Source organism: Phascolarctos cinereus, unplaced genomic scaffold, assembly GCF_003287225.1.
Source record: "Phascolarctos cinereus isolate Bilbo 61053 unplaced genomic scaffold, phaCin_HiC Scaffold_5;HRSCAF=322, whole genome shotgun sequence".
NCBI classification, from domain to species: Eukaryota; Metazoa; Chordata; class Mammalia; order Diprotodontia; family Phascolarctidae; genus Phascolarctos; species Phascolarctos cinereus.
The window spans coordinates 367,636,170-367,658,261 of record NW_027555958.1 but is presented as its reverse complement, the minus strand read 5'-3'; the positions used below and the strand labels follow the sequence as shown (position 1 = coordinate 367,658,261).

The 22,092-nt window shown below is 36.1% G+C and overlaps 1 protein-coding gene across 5 annotated transcripts in view; it reads left to right on the top strand.

Moving 5' to 3' along the window:
• The window catches only part of RPS6KC1 (ribosomal protein S6 kinase C1), a 203,717-nt gene that overhangs the window by 173,601 nt on the left and 8,024 nt on the right, over positions 1-22,092 (top strand). For all 5 annotated transcript variants that reach the window (XM_021007820.2, XM_021007814.2, XM_021007817.2 and 2 more), the window contains 2 exons: positions 15,840-15,922; positions 18,033-18,128. In XM_021007820.2, coding sequence (XP_020863479.1) covers positions 15,840-15,922; positions 18,033-18,128 — 179 coding nt within the window. The remainder of the gene's footprint in view (positions 1-15,839; positions 15,923-18,032; positions 18,129-22,092) is intronic.

The window sequence follows — 22,092 nt, the reverse complement described above, 5'->3', positions numbered from 1 at the left end:
TCTATAATCAAGAAGGAGAAAAAACAATTTTTTCCACTTCAAGAATGATAAGAGCCCCAAACTAGCTTATATGTAACCATTGCAGAAGGGTGTGAATAGGGAAGATAAGATAAAGAAGCTTTATGCTCTAGTTGGAATAATAGAGAAGGAATTAAGAATCAGCCTGGAGGTTGCTGTGAGACAGGAAATGAGTCCTCTCCACCATTTACCTCATTTGTAGCATAGGATCTTCACAAAACTATATTTCATTTTTAAGACATATACTTTTAACCTTTCAACTTTAATAAGTTAGATTATGAAAGCTATAGAGGATTTTATATATGACAGAGTTAAAGACAGATCATGTTTTCTTCTCATTTCTATTTGCGATGGTATGTGTGAAAATCAGAGCCTATACCAGGCTATGATGACCCCTTTTTTTTCTGTCTCACGAAGAACACAGTGAGTGCTGTGTTACAATGTCTTTTCCCAAAGTTTAATGAATTTTGTGGGAACTCAGAAGGTCTGGGCTTAAGTCCTTAGGCTATACTATATATAATACACGTTAGCCACATGGTCTTCAGCAAGTGACTTAATCTTTTTCTTTGAGCCTGAGCTCCTTCTTCTGTTAAACTGGGAGAACATTTGTACTGTCTTGCAGTAAGAAAGCTGCTTTGCAAACTGTGAAGGACCACATAAATGCAAGCTGTTTTGCCATTTTGTTTTTATGTGCCTCTTGTATAATTTCTCTCTTAGCTATAGTCTACATTATTAAAATTATAAGTATACACATAATTTATGCTGACTTTGGGTACATTTCTTGGGATGTCACTGGGACATCAGGAGTATTCATGAGATAAAGTGTTTTGTCTCTTGGAGTCCTTGAGTGGAAGATGCTATAGAAATAGAAAGTAGTGAACTGTTAACAGCCAGATATATAAGACTGACATAAAGGTGAAAAATACCAAATTAGCAGACAGAGAATTTGGTTAGCTGGAACCTTAATAGGATTCCATTGCTGAATAGTTGTGTTTGTAGAATGGTCAGTCACTAGGCTAACAAAAGGCATTTTTCACTCTTCATCCCCCAAATTTAGTTTGATATATTGCTGGACACACACAAACCCCGCTTTCTTCTGTGTTTCTTTTCTTTTTTTGCTCTTCAGTCATCAGCTGTAGTAGAAGACTAATGCTTTGCTCCTGCATAGAAAATCTTTATACACAGCAAGGGCTAGGGAGAGAAATTGACTAGGATTTTGTAATTCGAGTCCCTTTCAATTAGCAACAGATGCTGCAGGGAAAGGCTGTCTATGGAGGAACACAGTGCTAATGTTCTCGTGCCCTAGGTGAAACAAATTTTCAATGCAGAAAAAAGGTTGTGGGCTTTTCCATGGTCCAGGTATGTCATTAATGAATTGATCTAATGTGTGCTTTTCCTTGCACCATCTCTCCTTACCTGAGATAATATACAGTCTGAGTCCCTTACAAGAAGGTTGCCAAAATTCTCTGCCATTTATGATGGTGATTTAATATTTATTGAACACTCATAATAGTCATGAAAAACTCAGTCATGCTGTTCCTTTTCGATCTGAGTCTATGAAAGTGAGTGTGGTGCCAAATTTTAGGGACTCAAAGAAATTGGCACAGTTACAACCCCTTTGTCCTTTCTTGGTCTTATGGCTCAGTCCCTATTTGTTGCTTAAATATCTTTTGTCAGAGACAACTGCAAATTTCTGAGGACATATATTTAGGATCAGATTTATTCTGATGATAAAAAAAAAAGCACATGTATCCTGTGGCATTAGAGAAGCATCCATTCTTTACTGGAGAAACATCCGTCATTTCAAAGCATATAATAAGCTGTGGCTTCTAAACTTTCACATAATATTGATATTCAGATAAAGTACTGAATTATTGATGTGACATTATAAACTCTTATCAATGTCTATATATTAAATAAATTACCCCCTTAAATTCAAGGGGTATCAACAACAAATGTTGGCTCCGTATTGATTTTTATATGACCTTTTAAGAGCAGTTTTTCATTACTATATTTGAAGGGTAGAAAGGATCAAGGGCTCACATACCAGAAAAAGAGAGGATGGTTGAGGAAACTTGTATAGGAGAAATAAACATATATTGTTTTCTAAATTAAAAACATAACTTCTCTGTAACACCTTTCTTCTAAGAAATTCCAAGCAATTTTCAGATGTTATTCTGTTCCTCACTGTCTCCTGGGAGGAAGGTAAAAACAACAGAATGTAATGCCAAAGAAGATTGTGGAACTTCCTCTGCAGATTTTTAGGAATGTAATGAACGGCAATATTAACAGTGGAAGCTAGATATCTGGAGGCAGGGGAATGGATTAGATAAGTGGTATCAAAGTTAAATAGAAAGGGGTCAATAAACCATGCATAGCATGCCGGCATCAGCATGGAGAAAACCACATACTAACTTGTCTTTTCTATTCTATTGCATTTTTATTTATTTTGGTGAATATTCCCCAGTTACATTTTAATCTAGCTGTCACTCAGGAGTGTTGGATGTTTTTGACACCTTTGGAATAAGACAACCTCTATAGGCTTCTTTTCACTCTGCTGCCTATCACTACTCAAACAAAAATCAAGTAACTGATTTAAGTGAAATATTCATGTATCTCATTGAATCCATCACAGGTCTAACCTTGGAGCCTTGGATCACCCTTGTTTTGAAAATGCAATTATTTTATCTGGTTACATTGTTTCTTGATAGAAAAAGAAAGTCTCAAATTAGGTTTTGATGTCAAGATAATTGCAGAGAAGGCGAGGATTGTCTGCTTTGCATATTGTACAAATGTTCAAATCTTGGTCTTGATTCCTGTACTTTTGTTATGTCTTTCCCGTTTGCTTTACAGTTTCCAGTGTGATTTCAGTTTTGTCTTTGGATACATATGTATAAGGGAGGGGATATGTGATCTTTCACCTTCCACATTCAGTTAATGTAGCCTGAGAAAATCCAGAATTTAATGACATGGTATAAAGCGGACATCAGATAGTTTTTCTGCAACCTCATAAACAAGGTATGAAGAAGTACCTTTAATCTGAGAAGATTACAGGGTTGGACTATTGAGGCCATATAAGAAAGCATGACTGGATTAGAGAATAAATCGTGACCTATGAGATTTAGAGGATATTTTGGAAAAGTCAACTTTACTTGTCCCAGAAGGCAGCAGGGAACTGTGTCCTTCCTACCCTATCCCCCCTACCATTGATCATATATCACTAACATGGAGGAGTATTTGGAGTAACAGTAGAGGATAAAAAAGTATTCATGCATTGGGCCAGGTTAGACTCAATGACCTCTAAGATTTTGTCCAAATCTGATCGTTCTGTGAAATGATACGGCCGCTCTAGTGTCTGAACAGTTTTTTGAATCTAGTAGTTGCTTTCCCCCTTATCATATGTCTGTGTGGCTTTCAGGTCTGTGTGAGTCAGGAAGAGAGATGGCACAGTCGTTGTCATTTTGAGTTATCCATTTTTCTTGGAATTTTAGACCAAGGCACGATGGAGAGGTTAGCATAGGAGAGGAGGAACAAGTAATACCTGTATCTCTCTCCACTGTTCCTCACATCTTCTCTAATTATAGGTGGCAGCTGTTCCTCTGTCAAATTAACCTGTATTAAGATGTAAAACATGGATTTGCAACTTCCTGAAAACTTTTGTTTTAATCTTAAAGTAGGGTTAGCACTCAGTCATGGGGAGATATTGTGAGTCTAATTCTTGGAGAGAAAATCTGCTTGTCTCATTTCATGTTTTTATTAACCCTGAAATTTATGTGCTCCTGGACTAGATGAATTTATCGAAACTCTTCTAGTTCATTTAATAGTTCTGTGACATGCAAAAATGAGTAAAACAAATGCGAAGTACATTTTGTTGTACAAAGTACCTTGTGTTTTATTTCAAAATTTACTCACATGTTAAATCTTGAAGCCTGCTGTGGGTGTCTGAATCATTAGTGTGAATTAATAAAATTCTACTATGTAGGTACAATTTCCCACATTGGAAATTCTTTTTGGACAATGTTAAAAAGAAAGTTCTAGAATTTGACTCATATGTTACCATACAGTTGGTGTCCTTAAAAGAATTTTGGATGACTCAAAACCTGGTGCTGGAGCTGACTGGTTCTTTCTCTTCAACATATTAAAAGATGCTACTGGTTAGAATTTGTGACATTGATTCATTGTCATCAGGTGATTAGCCTCTTAAGGGAAGTGGGAGGAAACTAGTGGGGTATAGAAAAGTGAAGGAGGAATAAAAGGTAAAGAAATGACAACTAATGGTGGTGATTATATAATCACACCATTCAAACACTCTTCATTAGGGCAGCAGCAGGGGATGTGAGACAGCAATGTCTTTTCTGGTCAGCTAGTTGGTTGAAAGTGAGACTTTTTGAATTAAAGGTGATTAAAAAACTACAGGATCTTTTTGACATTACTTTTTTTTCTGTTTTGGGAGAATAATTTGCTTTTCTTTGTGAGTTATTTATTTAGAAATTACTTTGTTTACCATTACTGCTAACTCTTAGAAATGTTTCCTTTTAGGAAACTTCAGGTATAAACCTTAGAGCCTGGGGATAGAAACAGAAACCTAGGTTCAATAAAATGGATTTTGTTGGGAATGGACAAGAGCAACGACAGAATTTACTATTTCTAGTTATTAATTCAATAATAATTCATTTGAAATTATTTCCATTTTTTCAAGGTTTAAAAAACATTTTTTAAAGAAAACTTTAAATATTTCTAAGTAGTCCTGAATACTTGTTTGGTGTTTCTTCATCATTCCTCACTTTTGATCCCAGAGAAGGATGCCCAACTGTTCACCTGGTGTTATAGTCTGTTTCATAGCAACTGCCATGTGGTTATGTATTAATCAGTGTTCTTGGCTTATGCCTGAAATCTTTTGTACGTGTTTTGCCAGTGAAGCATTTTTAGTGCAGCCATTGCAGTTTTGACAGTCTCAAGAATCTCATGCCTTTCCTACCACCAGTATTTATGTGCAGTCTTAGAGTATGTCTCTGTGAGTTTTTTTTTTTATTCAGAGTCTTAGGACTTACAATGTTTAAAGACCATCTTGTCTGTCTCCTTACTTTCATATGGGGCCACACACGCATACCAGAGTCTATTCAGTTATAAAAAAGCCAGACAAGAAGAGATTTGGCAAGTCATTCTCTGCCCACGTTCTATGTAATAACCATCACTGTTAGAAAGTTTTTCCATATATCTTACCTAAGTCCTTTCTGCTACAACTTGGGTTTTTGTTCTCTTCATTGAAGATGTTGAACAGGTGGTCACTACCCTTTGTAGAATAGCCCTTCTTGTATCTGAACTCTTATTATATCATACTTAAGTCTCAAATAGGCATCAGTGAATGGCATCTATTTGTTATAATATCATCTTAATGGAAGTTAATCTCTTATTTTTCAGAAGTGTTTCAAGAGTTTTAAGCTGTACTCTTAGGAAAAGAGAACTTAAAGCTCATTTAATTCATATTTGTCAGGATCCATGGTATATTTTTAAAATCAGCCTTTTCATAATAATTGATGCACAATTAGAGATGGGTTTAAAAGATCATGTAGATAGCCAACCTTCTTATTGTTGAGTCAGCTTGACTTGGATTCTGGAGAATGTTTTGTAAAACTTAACAAACTACATGAATAATGTTATTGTTAGTATTATTCATTATCTAATTTACGCTTTTGGTTGAACAGTAGAATTGCTTTAAAGTCCAATAAAGAGTAAAGAAAGAATGGAAAAGCTAAGGTTACCTGATAGGAGAAGAGAGCCGGGAAGTAGGGAAAACAAGTGGAGGTGGGGAAAGAGAAATTTTATGTGATGTATGGTGGTGGAATTTCCATAACAGTCACTTCGGTGGCGCCATTCATTATCTGAAATTGTAAAGCTCTGAATAAGAAATGGAAAATTGAAAGAGTTTCAGTCCCAGATCTTACATGAGACTCTCAAACTTCCTTTTGTGATCTTGAAGAAACTGTTAATGTTTCAGTCTGTACCTTTTCTTTCAGAAAAGGCAGTGTGTTGGGTCATAACTTGGAAGCATTTTATATGGTCATTGCCTTACTCAATAAAGACCCTAGTAGAACACTGCCAAGGTGTTTGAGTCTTAGATTCATCATTTAGAAATCAAGGTCACTAAATCCACAGGACAAAGATGAAAACTTCAAGATAATGTGTGTAGGGCAGTGCTGCCTCTAAGAATGTGGAAATCAAGGCTATATAGCATATAGCAAGACGTATTCTGGTGTCCAATGATGGGACTGCTGGGTGTTTTTTTCTTTTTTCTTCCTTTTTTTTTTTAAAGCTTTTGTGGAAGACAATTAAAGATGGAGTAAGAAGAGAAGTACAGACTTCACTTTTGCCATTTCCCTCTACTGTTAATCAGTTCACTAGAGGGTGGATAGGGAAAATCAAAAGTGAAACTAAAAATGTGTTCTTATTTGTATGATTAACTCGTTTCTTTAAAATTCTTACTGCTGTTGTTCCACGCTTAAGAACCTTTAGTTTTCCTCTCTTGCTTTTTCATTCAGTGAATATAGTCAAATTCAACTAGTTTGATTAGGCACATAGAGCATGTAGGTGGTGCACTGGATAGAGCATGGGCCTGGAGTCAGGAAGACCCGAGTTCAAATGTGGTCTCAGACACTTACTAGTTGTGTGACCCTAGGCAAGTCACTTAACCCTGTTTGCCTCAGTTTCCTCATCAGTAAAATGAGCTGGAGAAGGAAATTGCAAAACCACTCCAGTATCTTTGCCCAAGAAAAACCCAAATGAAGTCATGAAGAGTTGGACATGACTGAAAACAACTGAACAACAATGAGATTAGGCACATTAGCCAAAAAGGCTAATGTGATCTTAAGCAGCATTAATAGAAAAACATGGTGTCCAGAGCAATAGAGGTGATATACTCTGTACTCTGGCCTGTTCAGCCCATGTCTGTCATATTCAGTTTTATGCATTGCATTTTATGAAGTACTTTGACTAACTGAAGCAAAGGAAGGCAACTAAGATGGTTAGGGGACTAAAAATCATGCTGCCTGCAAATAAGTTGGAAGGAATTGGAAATGTTCAGCTTGGTAAAAGGAAGAACTGGAGGGGACCTGGTGTCTGTAGGAATATTATTCAGGGAATAGAGTATAGGATAGATTGGGAGCACCAAGAACTTGAAGTCAGGGAGAATAGTTATGAGGTTTTTGCAATATAGATGGGCCCTGACCTACAAAAGCCTTACATGTGAATAATTCATCCAAATAAATGAGTGCTACTGCTTTCTCTCTCCTCATCCCTATATCTGGCAGTGTGAGCCCCTGCTGATCTTCAAAAAACTTGTGTTTTTGTCGGGGAACAGCAGCTCTATTCCAAAATATCACAGCACTTTTTGTGTTAGCTGAACACTGGGAACAAAGTGGATACTCATTATTGGGAAATTGTTTTAAAAAGTAGCATATGAATGTGATGGAATATTATTATGCTACAAGAAACAAAGGAAGATTTACATGTACGGACACAGTGTGAATTAAGCAAAACCAGGAGAACAGTATTCACCATGACTGTAATAGTGTAATTGAGAAGAACACTGAAATGAAGCTGAATATTGAGTAATTGTAATGATCATTCTTGACACCAGAGAAGAGATGAGCATAAATCCTGTCTTTTTTTGGTATTGCAGTGAGGGGACTACAGGTGCAATGTTAGCTGATTTTGTTTAATTGTTTTTCTTTGTTACAAGAGGGCTCATTAGGAATAGTGGGTAGGGATGGGAAGTTGTATCTAGAGATGCCTTTAATGAAAAAAATAAAAGACATTATTAAGAACCAGAAAAGATACTTAAGAATAAGGAACAGTTTATGGTAGTTTACTACAGGACCAGACTCTAGGGTAAGGCTAGTCTGCCTTCCTTGTCTGTCTTGCTCCCCAAAGTTTTTCATATTGCTGATTTTTTCTTAGTACATTATTATCCTACTTGAAATCCAACCACTTAGAAATGAATTTGGATTGAAAGCAATAATATTAATAACTTAGATTTATGTGATACTTTAAGATTCACAAAACACTTTGGTTAGAAAAATTTCATTGTTTAGAGGTAGACAGTGCAACTTATTTCTGAGCTAGATCTGTGATCTCATAAATGTGGGCATGCCTTCTGCTGGCACATTGCAAACTGTTCTTATCTTTGCATCCAGTGTGTTTCTTGCCCAGGCCTTCATGTAAATTCTCCATAAAGGATCCACCCAACCTGCTGGATCCCTCTGTGTAATTCCTTTAGTGTTTCACTCGTTCAACACTTGGATTTTCTATTAATGCTTGTCCTTGACAATGAAGTCTCTTGTCCATAGGACAACGTTGGTAATATGCTATAACCTTCTTATATCTACCATACAACTTTTCATTGCCCTTCAGGTCACTTGCAATTCTTCCTACCCCAATTATACAAGTGAAGAATTAAGATGTTGTCAAAATCTCTGTTTTAGATAGATCGTGAAGCTGTATTTGTGTGAATTTATTCCATCATAGATTCTGTTGGAAGGAACCTTGGAGGCCATTTAGTCCAAACTGACCTTTAACAAGAATCTTTTCTACAGTATGCCTGACGGGTGGTCATCTGTCCTTTTCTTAAAGAATGCCAGTGAAAGGAAAACCACTGCCTGTCCAGGTAGTCTCTTCCGCTTGGGGATGGCTTTAACTGTAAGGGAGGGTTTTTTACCCTTCCTAATAACAGTTTTCAATTGACCTCTTTGTAGCTTACCTTCACTGATCCTGGTTCTCCCTGCTGGAACCAGGAGCATTTCTTTCACAAGACAGGCCTTCAGAGGCCTGAAAGGCATCTGTCCTGTCTAAGTCCAGATTAAATATCCTCCCTTCTTTCACATAACCTTCATATGGCATAACTTCTAGGCCTTTCCCAATCATGATTGCCTTCCTTTGAACAGTTTGCAGCTTTTCAATGTGCTTCTTAAACTGTGGTGCTTAGATTTCATTACAGTGTTCCAGACATTCTAAGGCAGAGTACAAAGGTAATGGCGTCTCTTTACTTCTGGATATTGTTTATCTTAATATAGATTTAGATTGCCACTGCCGCCATCATCATCATCATCATCATCTTCATCATCTTCTCCTTCTTTTTCACCTTCTTCTCCTCCCTTCCTCCCTTCCTTCCTGTCCTCCTTCCTAACTCTTTCTCTACCTCTTTCTGGTCCTCTTCCTTCTCTTTCTTCTTTTCTCGCCCCCATATTGAGGTTATAGGCCACTAAAACTTTTTTTTTTTAGACAAATTGCTCTCTAACCATACCTTCACCGTTTTGTACTTGTTCTCAAATTTCTTTCCTTATAATATCATGCTGAGATCATCTGTATTGAAGTAAGGGAAATTTTGATTAAAGGAAAAGGAGGTGAGGGGAGTAATTTTGAAACATATAGTACTTAGAGGGAGTAAGACAAGCCTGAGAAGGATATTGAAGTAGGAGACATAGGACAGTAGGGAGAAAGGGGTGCAGAAAGTGAGGTGAGAGGATACTAAAAGCAATTTCATTATTTTGTCTAAGAGTTACCCTGGGCTCAGGAAGGAGAGAAAAAGTTCTGTTCTTATTAATTTTCCTTCCTGTATCAAATGACTTATCTCAGGACCCTGTCTGCAGGCCAATACTATTAGATCTATAGTTAAGTGATATTATGGATTAGATAGACTTATGAATTAGGATCTTAACTATGATTAATTATTTTGTTTCTATGGAAAAATACAACTCAGTTTCCCAATAAATGATTGACAAATGAACATGTAGAATGCAAGTCATTTATAGTTTGAAGGGCCGATAGTATTGTGGCAATGGGAACTTAAGGGAAGGGTATAATGAGAGTCATTGTATAGAAAATGGTAGTAACTGATTGGATCTTGGTATAAAAATGACTTTACTTTTAAACTAGGTTACTAGGTAGTGCCAATGACAAATATAGAAAAAAAAAACAGGAGGTTTGGGATTTGCAGAATAAGAAGAAAGGAAGAATGATGAGTTAGGCTCATCAGATAGCCAGAAATAACATGGAACCAAAAATTGGCTAAACTAAATAATCGTATAGTCTTTCGAACACTTTAGAGAAGTGTTATAAGCAGATAGTTATCAATTGTCTATGTTGACAAGAGGCAGGAGTGTCATGATTAATTTTAATGTGTAGATAATCCTAAAGCCCTTATTTTAGCCAATGGTTTCAATAGTACTTAAGTGAACATATGGTCTATCTCATCAATGTGTGTTTTCCCTAAAGTAGTGCAGTAGTACACTTTCTTGTGCTGTGTATTTCTTGCCAGTCTTCCCAGAAACCCTCCAAAGAGCCTCTTTTCAACGTTCTGGAATGATTACCAATGCAAAATATGAACTATTCATCTGTAATTCTAACATCATTATATGATGGATCTACCTCCTTTTCTAGTCATAGCTTTTACTCCTTTTCTTGTGTTGTCATTATTAGTAATAAGTTTTAGCCTTATGCCCGTGAGACGCCTTTCTTTTGTGTTTTTGGTCACCCAAAGAGCTATCCATCTAGCATCATTGGAAGAATATTCTTTTTAAAAAGGTGGATTTATGTTGGGGAACAACTCTGTTTTATTGAAAGTGTTGTATATCTTTCCAAATTCAGTACAGCCCTTTTTCTTCCTATAGTTTTGCCCGTACACATTGTCTGTCTGTAGTACCTGTTCAGGATAGTTTTACTCACTGATTAACTCAACAAAATGTTCATCCAACTGCATATCCTGTTCAGGACAATATACATTCTTCCTGCATTTGGATTTCTCTGTGTTTATGGTTAGATTAACCTCATGACTTCCACTGAGGAAGTCTTACAGTATTCTGGGGTTTGATGCAGTTAACACAATATAATCCATAGCTTTTATCATCTGTAGAGAAGTTCTCTTTCATTGAGATTTTGTTTAAGATGTGCCTTACACAAGACAAAGGAAAACACCTCTAGCTAGCTAGCATTCATCTTCTTGTTTCATGCCTTCCTTAATATTGATAGAGGATCACTGAACAAAATTATCTCTACCCCTGTCAAGTTGTATTGGAGGAGAGCCTTTAAGTTTTCATTCTATAGAATAAAATAATGTTAATAATGAACAAACTAAACAACAGTGAAACTTGTATTCCTTATGCCTTTTAGTCAATTGTGTGCCTGAAGATGTGGAGAAAATTGTTTGCAGAGCCTACCTTTTCCGTTATCTTGTTTCTTCAAGGAAACTCTCGATGTACATGTTTATCATTGTCATAGGAGTTTTTGAAAATAGGCCTGTTACTTGAGAAAATAGACATATGATTGGTGGTTGTTGATGTTTTCTTGATTGCCCCTTTGATGATAATACGTCTGTAATTTTCTCCAATTATTTAATAACTTTCCCTCTTTCAAATATTTTAGAAATCCTTCCTTAATTTCTTTCAAAAGCATTTATTTTTCAATACAAATCTCTTTTATGTGTTCTTAATCCATTCTAACTACTCTTTCTAATTCCATTTTCCTTAGTTACTATTTGCACTTTTCTTGACCATATCAAGGCTTAAGAAGTTAATCTCTATTTCATGGTTCCTCTGTGATAGATGAAAATAGGTGACATAGTTGTTCTATTTAAAATCTATTTGTTGTTCTATAAGTTTTATTATAAGTGTTTTTGAGGCAGTCTGGCTTAGTTATGTCTCACATCAAGCCTTCCAACCAGTTTTCTTCTTTGCTATTCTCTGTTGTCCTCCTATAATATTTCACAAATGAGGTTGTATTATAAACTGGTATTGTACTTGGCTATTATGTTTCATAGCAAAGAAATCATATGTTTACTGTCTGAGAAAGTTTCAAGGTTCTTTTGACCTCTTTGGTATGATGCCTTATATCAGTTTAGCTTCTGTAAGAAGTGGTGGTAATAATGAGTGTCAGTGTCTTTTCCTTTGTCTGTTCCCCATTTCCCCCATTTTCTAGCACTAAAAACTTGTTTGACTAAGTTATGTTGAAGCTTTTTTAATTATTTACATGTCATCTTCTGATTCTTCTTGTTTGCCTTTTGTTCTGATAGTTGGACTATATGCAGATAGCAGATTCAGAAATGGCTCCCTTATCAATAACCACTTAACTTCTGTTAAAATGTAGGCAGTTTCATGATGTTATTCAGCATATAACAGAAAGAAGTATGCTTGTCAAAGTTGTTTGCCACTGTCATGAAGAGAATCCAAGTGGAATACGGATTCTCTATAAATAAAGGCACCTACAGATGCCTTTACAAGGATTATATTGTGTCAATTACATGATGCCCTGGAGCACCTCAGAGTCTCCTAAACAAGATCTATAATTACTCAGAATAGTTCAGTTCAAGTATCACCTTCTATACAATGCCTTTCCTGATCCCCACAGCTGCTAATGTCTTCCCTCACAAATTATTTTGTTTATACTTATAGATGTACATATCTCCTTCAATAGAATATAAGCTTCTTTTGGGCAGAGATTATTTCATTTTTATCCCTCTCATTTAAAACAGTGCTTGACACATAATAAATACCTCTTGATCAATTAATTAATCCAACCTCTCAAAACTGGAAAAATCAACTGTTATGGAAAATGTCTCTTGTCCAGATTATTATATGCAGTTGGATGAACAAAGTAAAGAGCTTGTCTATCAGTAATATAACTCAGAGAGACATGGCAGATGGATAGTAAACTGGGTCCAGAATTGAGTAAGAGGAAGAGAACAGACAGAAATATATTTGGGAAACAGAAGTGACATTGTTATTGGAGCATACTACACGCCACCTGGACAGAAAGAGGAATTAGGTGAGGAGTGTGGAAAATAAATCATAAACCTGGACTGGAGGCATGATAGAGTAATGATTGGGTACTTCCATTATCCAGACATCTATTAGAGCTCTCTCTGCCCAATGCAGGCCAGCTAATAGTTTTTTTTGGCTTGATTTAATGATGATTTCGTCCTTTAAAAAAGTGGGGGAAAGCAATGAGAGGAACTGCTGTTTTGGATTTCATTCTAACCAACAAGGAGGAACTGGTTGTTAGGGTGTTAATAATGGGAACCACGAAAGGAAATGACTGTTCCATCTTAAATTTGTGCTAGAGAAGGAAAGGAAAGCTGGTCATAGTCTAGTATATCCTAGATGTGGGAAGACAAGATTTAAAAGCATTCAGATAAAAGTTAGGATCAGATGGACTAACGTTCTCTTGGGAAAATCAGCCCAATTGGCGTAGGAAATTCTCAAGAATAAAATTCTAAAGACGCAGAGATCATTTCACTGAGGAGGAAAATGGGTGTATTGTTTAAAATGATTAATAAGGCTGCTCAGAAAATTTATTAAACAACTTAGGTTTACGAAATATAGATAAGATAGAAGCAATGGCAGGTAATAGAGGATGAATTTTTTTATATGTGGTGTGGTCCTGTAAAATTGGTATGAAAAGTCTAAAGCCAAGAATGGGTTGGAATTGATGAGGAAAATTGAGGACAACAAAAATATTTAGTTTTTTCTTTTTGCTAAATTGGAGAAAAAAAGATTAAAAATTACTTTTTTGGGGAGGATGAGTTGATAATGGAATGAAAGCTGTTTAGTTCTTACTTCTCTTTTGATTTTCTCTACCAACAAAAATGAACTTTAGACTACAAATGAATAAAAGTGACTGGTAGGGAATTAATGCCTTATTATAAGTAGGAAGATGCTAAAGGACTATTTAGCTATCTTTGATAAGTCCATGTCATTAGATCCAGGTAACCCATAGGAAATAATTGGTGGGAGTAATTGTTGAAATGTGCATAAATTATGTTATTAGCCTCTATAACTTTCAGTGATCTTTGAAAAGTCATGTAGAATAAGAGAGATACCTCAAGTACTGTAGGATTAGAGAATATTCCAGTCTCCCCTTCCTTGATTCTGACAATATTGTAGGCCCTGGATAATTGGATCTTAGTTATTAAGGAGAGGCAGCCATTATTTTGTATATGAGTTCATTGAGACTGTGATAGTCCCTAATGTAGCATAACTAAGTTTAAGCACAAAAGAGATCTCTTGGTAGTATTTGACATTGCTGACTATTCTCTCTTTGTTGATATTCTCACATGTTGCCTTCAGAGATATTACGCTCTCCTGGTTACCTTCCTACCATTCTAACAATTCCTTTTCTATATCTTTCATTGGCTCCAAGTCTTCTTTATAAAACCTTTAAGGTATATATTCCCCCAAATTCTGCCATTAGTCCTGGCTTTCTTGTCTTATTCTTCCATGGCAGTCTCATTTACCCTCCTAACTTCAGCTATTACTCTGACACAGATGACTAACAAATCTACATCTTTGGTCTTCACTAGAGTTCTAGTTCCAAACCTCTATCTCTGGCTGCCAACAGGACATTGCTACCTGAATGTCCCATTGGTACCCTAAACTCTTCATGTCCATCATCATCCTCATCATCGTCTTATAAGTAATGTATCTAATAATCTTGTTATATGTAATGCATATAATAAATCTATACATGGTACATATAATGATGATGATAAACAACTGAGCTTATCTTTCCTTCAAAACCTTTCTCCTAACTTCACTGTTGCTATCAATATCACTACCATTTTACCCATTCCCTCAATTTTTAAACTTGTTTTTTGACTCTCAAATCCAATTACTAAGTCCTTTTTGATTCTCCCTCTGTAGTATCTCTCTTATCTATCTCCCTCCTTTTTATTCCCATTTTCATCACTCTAGTCTAGGCCCTTTTTACTGCTCTGATTGATTGGTGGTAGCATCCTAACAGGTCTTCTTGACTCTACTCTCTTCTCACTCTAAAACTATCTTTTCTACTTTTTTTTTTGTTTTAGGCAATTGGGGTTAAGTGACTTGGCCAGGGTCACACAGCTAGTAAGTTATCTTTTCTAGTTTTGCTAGTTATCTTCCTTACAATTTTTCTGTTCAGGACCCTTCTGTAGTTTCCTACTGCTTTTGCCTGGCATTCAAGGCCTTCTACAATTAACATCACCTTACCTTCCCATCCTTCCCTTAAACTGTTACCTTGTAAGCCCTTTATATTCTAGCCATACTGGGTGGCGTCCTATTGTTCATACATGTCCTTTATTTTCTTTCCTCTGTTTCCTTGCTTCTGTTATTTGCTGTGCCTAGAATATCCCTTCTCTATACTTTCCTTGACCTGTTGAATTCTTACTCATCTTTTTGAAGCCCATCTCAAATTCATCCTTCTTCATAAAGCCTTACTTAATACCTTTTTCTCCTTCAGACTTCATCTAACATTTTGCTTGCATCCTTCTCACATGCATATCCTGTATTGCTTTCTACTGCAATCAGTTGTGTATGTGTCCCAGTTCCCTAATATATTGTAAGCTCCATGAGAACAGAAACTGTGTCTTATCTAACCTCAGTGTCTAGCACAGGTGCCTATACACAGTAGGTGCTTCACAAATGTTTCTTGAATTTTCTCACTGGATTTTATTAGCCTCTGGTAGAATGCTAATGAGTAATAACTTGCTGAATAATAGCCCCTGATTAAGAGTCGTCTGTAGTTTCCCCAAACTGGGAAATAGAGTTCTGGTCTAATATGTTCATGTGACTATATTAAATATAACATCTTGAAGGTGTCCCTCCGTCAACTAAAGTCAAAACATAATGCAGCCACAGTAGGTGACTAAAGGGATAAGTAACTTTCAGAAATTTTGAAAGCCTAGTAGTATTTAGTATGTGCTCTCTCAGCATTAGAAGGTCACCTTGTAAATATATGTTAATTTTGAACGTGTAATTGACCTTTGGAATTTTAATACCAACTTTTTTTGTGTTTAGAGGTTGGAGCAATTACGGAGGAAACTGAAGCCTGTGATTGGTGGAGCCTGGGTGCTGTCCTCTTTGAACTTCTCACTGGCAAGGTAAGTAGTGAATGACTCAGGCAACCTAACATATTTTACCCAGGGACAACCCTAATTTAAAAAGATCCAGAATTCTAGCCCTTGGTAATAATTTTTAGATCTGGAGCATAGTTACAAAAGGCTTTGTATTAGGAGCGAATAGAGAAGTATTACATTTTCTTGGTACCTAAATGAATTAGAGCTCCAAAATTTGAAAAAAAAATTAATTGTATCATATATAATACAGTAACAATAAACTCCTGGTCATAGCAATGACTGATGTGAAATATTGTGATCTGTGTTTAAAATTATTAATAAATGTTAAAACAAAATTCCCTGAATTTTCCATTGCATATAATTATACTGTTTAGTTGCTAATTCACTTCTAAGTCTTAATATAATACATTATGATAGAGTTTTAGAATTTTGCAAATAAGGCATTTTAAATATTGTGACCTAAAAATTGGGAAATACCCATCTTTAAGAAATTACTATATAATATTCACATTTATAAGTAAAGGTTTATCTTTTATGTTTATAAGTAAAGATTAATTTTTCTTAAATTTTTTTCATTACCTTTAGTTTAAAGTTGGTGTTTACACTCTCTTAGCACAATAACTTTTAAGCATGTTGCTTAAGGAAAATAGATTTTTAAAATATGCGATATATCATACCCTCTGGAAAGAAGACAGAGGAAATGAAGAGCCTTAGCTTTGTCAAGTACTAGTGTTTCTTGCTGAGCAATAAGGATTATGATATTCAATTAAATCAGTTTTAAAAAATTATACATTCCTTTTAAAAAAATTATTTATTTTTAGTTTTCAACATTCACTTCCATAAGATGTTGCGTTCTAAATTTTCTCCTCCTCGCTTCCCTTCCCCTTCCCCAAGGTGGCATGTAATCTGATACAAGCTCTACGTATATATTCATTTTAAACCTATTTTCACATTAGTCATGTTGTAAAGAAGAATTACAACCAGTGAGAAAAACTACGAGAAAGAAGAAACAATAACAACAACAACAAATAGAGTGAATAATATGCTCTGATCTGCATTCAGCCTCCATGATTCTTTTCCTGGATGTGCATAGCATTTTCCATCATGAGTCTTTTGGAGCTGTGTCAGATCCTTGCATTGCTGAGAAGAGCTAAGTCTGTCAGTTAGTCATAACACAATGTTGCTGTTACTGTGTACAATATTCTGGTTCGGCTCACTTCACTCAGCATCAGTTCATGTAAGTCTTTCCAGGTTTTTCATAATTCCACCTGCTCATAATTTCTTCTGGATAGTATTCCATCACGTTCATACGCTGCAACTTGTTCAGCCATTTCCCAATTGGTGGATGTTCCCTCAACTTCCAATACTTGGCCACCACGAAAAGAGCTGCTATAAATAAAAAATTATACATTCTTAAGCAGCTTCTGTACAGTTTGTGTGTAGAAGACAGACAACAGTTCTGTGAATGTGGGCAGCAAGATGGTGCCATGGATAGTGCACCAGGCCTGGAGCCAAGGAGACTTGAGTTCAAACCCAGCCTCAGACACTTACTAGCTGTTTGACCTTGGGCAAGTCACTTAACCTCTATTTGCTTAGTTTCTTCATCTGTAAAATGGGGATAATAATAGCACATATGTCCAGGGTTGTTGTGAAGATCAAATGAGATAATAATTGTAAAGTGCTTGTCACAGTGCCTGGCACATAGTATGTGCTATAATATATTAGCTATTATTATCATTATTGTCATCATCATCATCATTATTATTATTATTATTATTATTATTAACCCATGCTGGTATGGCAAGAGAAGAGATGAGAGATTTGGACACCTAATATAAACTTACATAGTGGCAAAAATATTTCTAGGAGAATTTTAAATAGTAAGGTGTTAAAGTAGTGCTGGATTTGCCTATTCTAGAGGAGTGCTTCCATTTCCATTTAGCAAAATTCAAAGTTAGAAATTCTCTTAACCTGTATTCCTGTGTCTGAACTATTTTGGTGATGCCATATAGATTATAGTGCATTTTGTTAATGTGTCTGCCACGCCTTCTGTGTTGGTCTGTCCATGAGTGCCAGGGTATAATAGATGATGATGTTGTGTGTGATAATAAGTGTCCCTGATTGGTTGTTTCAGACTCTGGCTGAATGCCATCCTTCAGGGATAAATACTCACACTGCTTTGAACCTGCCAGAATGTGTTTCCGAAGAAGCCCGGTCACTCATTCAACAGGTAATTTAATTGACTTAAGTGCCCAAGTATATCAAGTATGCAAATTAGCATGATCCCATAGATCCTTGGAACTTAAAATAAATTAAGTAATAATTTCAAATGCAAACTCTCACATTTTTACTCTTCTGCTTTAAGTTCTTGCTGTTACCATGATGCTGGTAAACGTGGAGAAAGTCAGTAAAAACTTGAGGATTGCTTGTCATCACACAAACACTCACTGTGCACAGTGTTCTGAAAGTTTTGATACAATTTGGGGGCACATTTTATAGGAGTGTATTTGCACACATCGTTATACATACACATGTGTGGTTTACATGTGTGTGCATGACAAACGTGTGTGTTTATTTCATATATGCATGTGTACATACTGTATGTATGCATATATGTACACATGCGTATATAAATATACTAATAAATATTTTGTATACATATATACATATACATATATATTAAAACTTAGGATTATATTTCCTAAAAGGTCTTTAATTCTAGTATTCCTTAAGATAATAAAAGCTCTTTGAGGTTAAGCTCTGTTGTATTTTTGTATTCCCAGCACCTAGTGTGGTCTCTTGTACATTGTAGGTATTTAATAAATATTTGGGAACTTTTTTTGCAATTGCTTATTTGCTCTAGGCATGTCAGGGGTTGCTGTCTTACAGCTTTTCCACATTTTGTAGAAGTATATCAGTGGCTGGCTTTTGACTTGTAATTCTTTTCTAGGGTACAATGGCAATTTGTGGGATTATAGATAACTTAGAGGATTTAGAGTTAGAAGGCAATCTTAGAGGTCATCCTGTCTAACCCCTTTACGTAAGAAGACACTGAGGCTCAGAGAGCTTATGTGATTTGCCCTAGGTCATTCAGAGATTGGGAGAGCTAGGAGTTGAAGTTACATTTCCTGGTGTTTGGTCCACATAATTTCCCCTATGCCACACTGACTTCTCAGTAGAAATGGAGACTTTCACCTAGTTAGAGAACTCCTTTAGATCTCCCTCACTGTTGGCACCTGGAAATTGGTGTCAAATGGCATGAAGTAGATCATTAATGTTCAGTACCTCACAAGCAGAAGGATATCACTATCTGAGCCTTAGTTAACTCCTAGTGGAATTCTCAATGATTGCATGAAGTGAGCAAAAAATTAAATTGGCAATGTATACTCTTGTCTTTGATTGACTAGTAGTCCTTGCTGAAGAGTTTTGAGAGTTGATAGTAGTGTTTTATGTTGGGCTTTCTGCAGTCCTACCCATGTGTTGTGGTTCTACCAAAGCAGAAGACTAAAAAGCCTAATATTAATGTGAAAAATAGAAAGAGAGAGGTCACTTGAAACGGAAAAAAAAATGGTTTTTTGGGAAATGCTTAAGGAAGAGGATTCCCTCCCAGTCTTTGAGAGAAATTAAAAAAAAAAATCTGGTTAGATAATTTAAGATGAAACTGTTCAGAGTTCTTCACGAGTTCTTTGTGTAGTAAGTTAAAAAAAAGTTGAAACATTCCTTATAATGAAAGAATTTTTTAGTAAGCTTTTTTTTTTTAAGGCAATTGGGGTTAAGTGACTTGCCCAGGGTCACACAGATAGTATGTGTCAAGTGTTTGGTCTGAGGCCGGATTTGAACTCAGGTACTCCTGACTTCAGGGCCGGTGCTCTATCCACTGCACCACCTGGCTTCCCCCTTAGTAAGCTTTTAAGTAAAGTTTTTGACAGAGTCATGCTACCATTTCGGAAGAGATGAGAGATATATGCTGGACAATAGTGTCATGAGTCATCTTCAGAGCTAATTGGATGTCTGGACCCAAAATATAATCTAATAGATTAATGTCGGCTTGGAAGAAGGTGGTCAGTGGAGTGCTGCAGGGATTGGTGATTGGGCTTGTAATTATACTACCACATATAGATACATATAACTTAAAGGTTGGAAGATCAGATCTATAAGCTAGTAAATCAGAGTTCTTTAATTTGCCTACCCAAGGAAACATAGTTGGTAAAAGATATATCTTGGCATGATTGGAAATTTGTCATTTTTCTCTTCTACTTTCTCATAGGTTGCAGAGTTCACAAAAAACATCATAGACTGGTTCACAGGGATGTGATTATTTTGCTTCAAGGAAATTGCACCCTTTTGATTCTTTTGGTACCCAGCTTCCAGCAACAATAATTTTCTTGGAGATTTATTTTCCTGGAAAATATCTGATGTACCATAACCAATCAAGTTTGGCCAGTAAAGTAAATGTCATTAATGTGAACATAGTTAACACATTTTCCATCTGATTTTTAAAAAAACCCAGAATTCCCATTTTAGATTTTTCCCAATATTTAGGATTGTGTGCTTAAGTTTGTATTTAATTTAAATTATGTGATACCTTTGAGGCACTAGGTGGTCCAGTGGATACAGCGCTGGACTTGCTGTTAGAAAGACCTTAGTTCAAATTCTGCCTCATAATCTTTTTACCTATATAATCTCTGGGCAAGTCACTTCACTTCTCTGTGCCTCAATTTCCTCATCTGCAAAATGGGGATAATAACAGCACCCGCCTCCTAGGATTGTTGTGAGGCTCAAATGAGAATACATGGGTAAGTTGCTTTATAAATGCCAGTGATGGTGATGATGATGATGATGATGATAAAAGATGTATGTAAAGGATACATTGCTTAGTGGCTGTTGTCTGTACACTTCAGAAGAAAGCAGCTTAGTCTGCCTTAGATCAGCTACTTACTGAAAAGTATTCTTGAGAGCTAGAACTTGGAACTTAACACGATCTCTCATGAGAAGATCTCTTCTTAGAAAAAGCTGGATGTGCTGTGTTCGCAACAACTATACTTTTGCAGTATCCGTTTATACCAACAAATATGCAGAATCCTCCCACTCCCCGAAGTCACTTCACTTAGAGTCAAATATGAGTCTTATTTGTATTGTAATATTTGGAGACATAGTCCTGTAGAGAGGTGATAGAAACAGTTACTCCATAAAATAAACTATTTATATTTTTCAGTTTTCTGTTGCTTGAAAGTTGAATTTCCATAGTCAAAAATGTAATTTAACAGTATAACAAGTCCTTATCAGTGTGTCTGCAGTGTTAGCTTTGTGTTAAGATGCCTGATGCCTTTTATAATTTTGAAATTGGTAGGAACGAGTAGTCTGATTTGGAAAATAAATGGGATATATTTTGGACACTTTTACAGTATGAAAAGTAGCATTTTGAAAGGTTTTTCGCACCTCCTGAGCAGCTTTCTTCTAAATCTGGATGAAATTCAGAATTTGTTGAAACAATTTTTGTGGTCTTTTCTTATAAAAATTCTTGGAGAAAAATTAGCTTCACTCTATCTAATTGTGACTGTAGAGTATTCGCTTTAATTCATTGGACACTTAAAAGTTTACTGTTCTGTAGCACCATTCTCAGTTCTGGGGAGAGAGTGTTTGAATAAGATGTGTTTCTTGCCCTCACAGAGCTAATAGCTTTCTAGTGAGCTACACTGAATATATAGATAACTAGAACACTTAAATTCATTAGAGATGTGCAAAACAAAGTACAAAATGAAACCTAACCAGAGATAAAGGAAGACTTCTCAGAAGAAATGGCATTTGAGTTATACTTCAGTGTGGGTTAGCGTTCAAGAGCTAAAGACAGGAAGGAGATCAGACACATATAGGAAACAGCCTGAGCAAAGGCATGCAGACAGGAAGGCATGGAGCATGACTGAGACAGTGGGGAGTGAGGTAAGCCTAGACAGGTGGGATGACAGCAGGTTGTGGTGCCTTGAAGGCCAGGCAAAGGGAATCAAAGTTAACTCAGTAGAGAGGCCTTAAATATTTTTGAGCACAGGAGTGCCCTGACTAGATCTATACATGAGGAAGATTAGTCTGGCAGTGGTATAAAGAACAGATTAGAGGATGAAGAGTATGGAGATGGGAAGACATATTAGTGGGTTAATGAAGTAGTCAAGCAGGGAGAGTAATTAGGGCCTGTACTA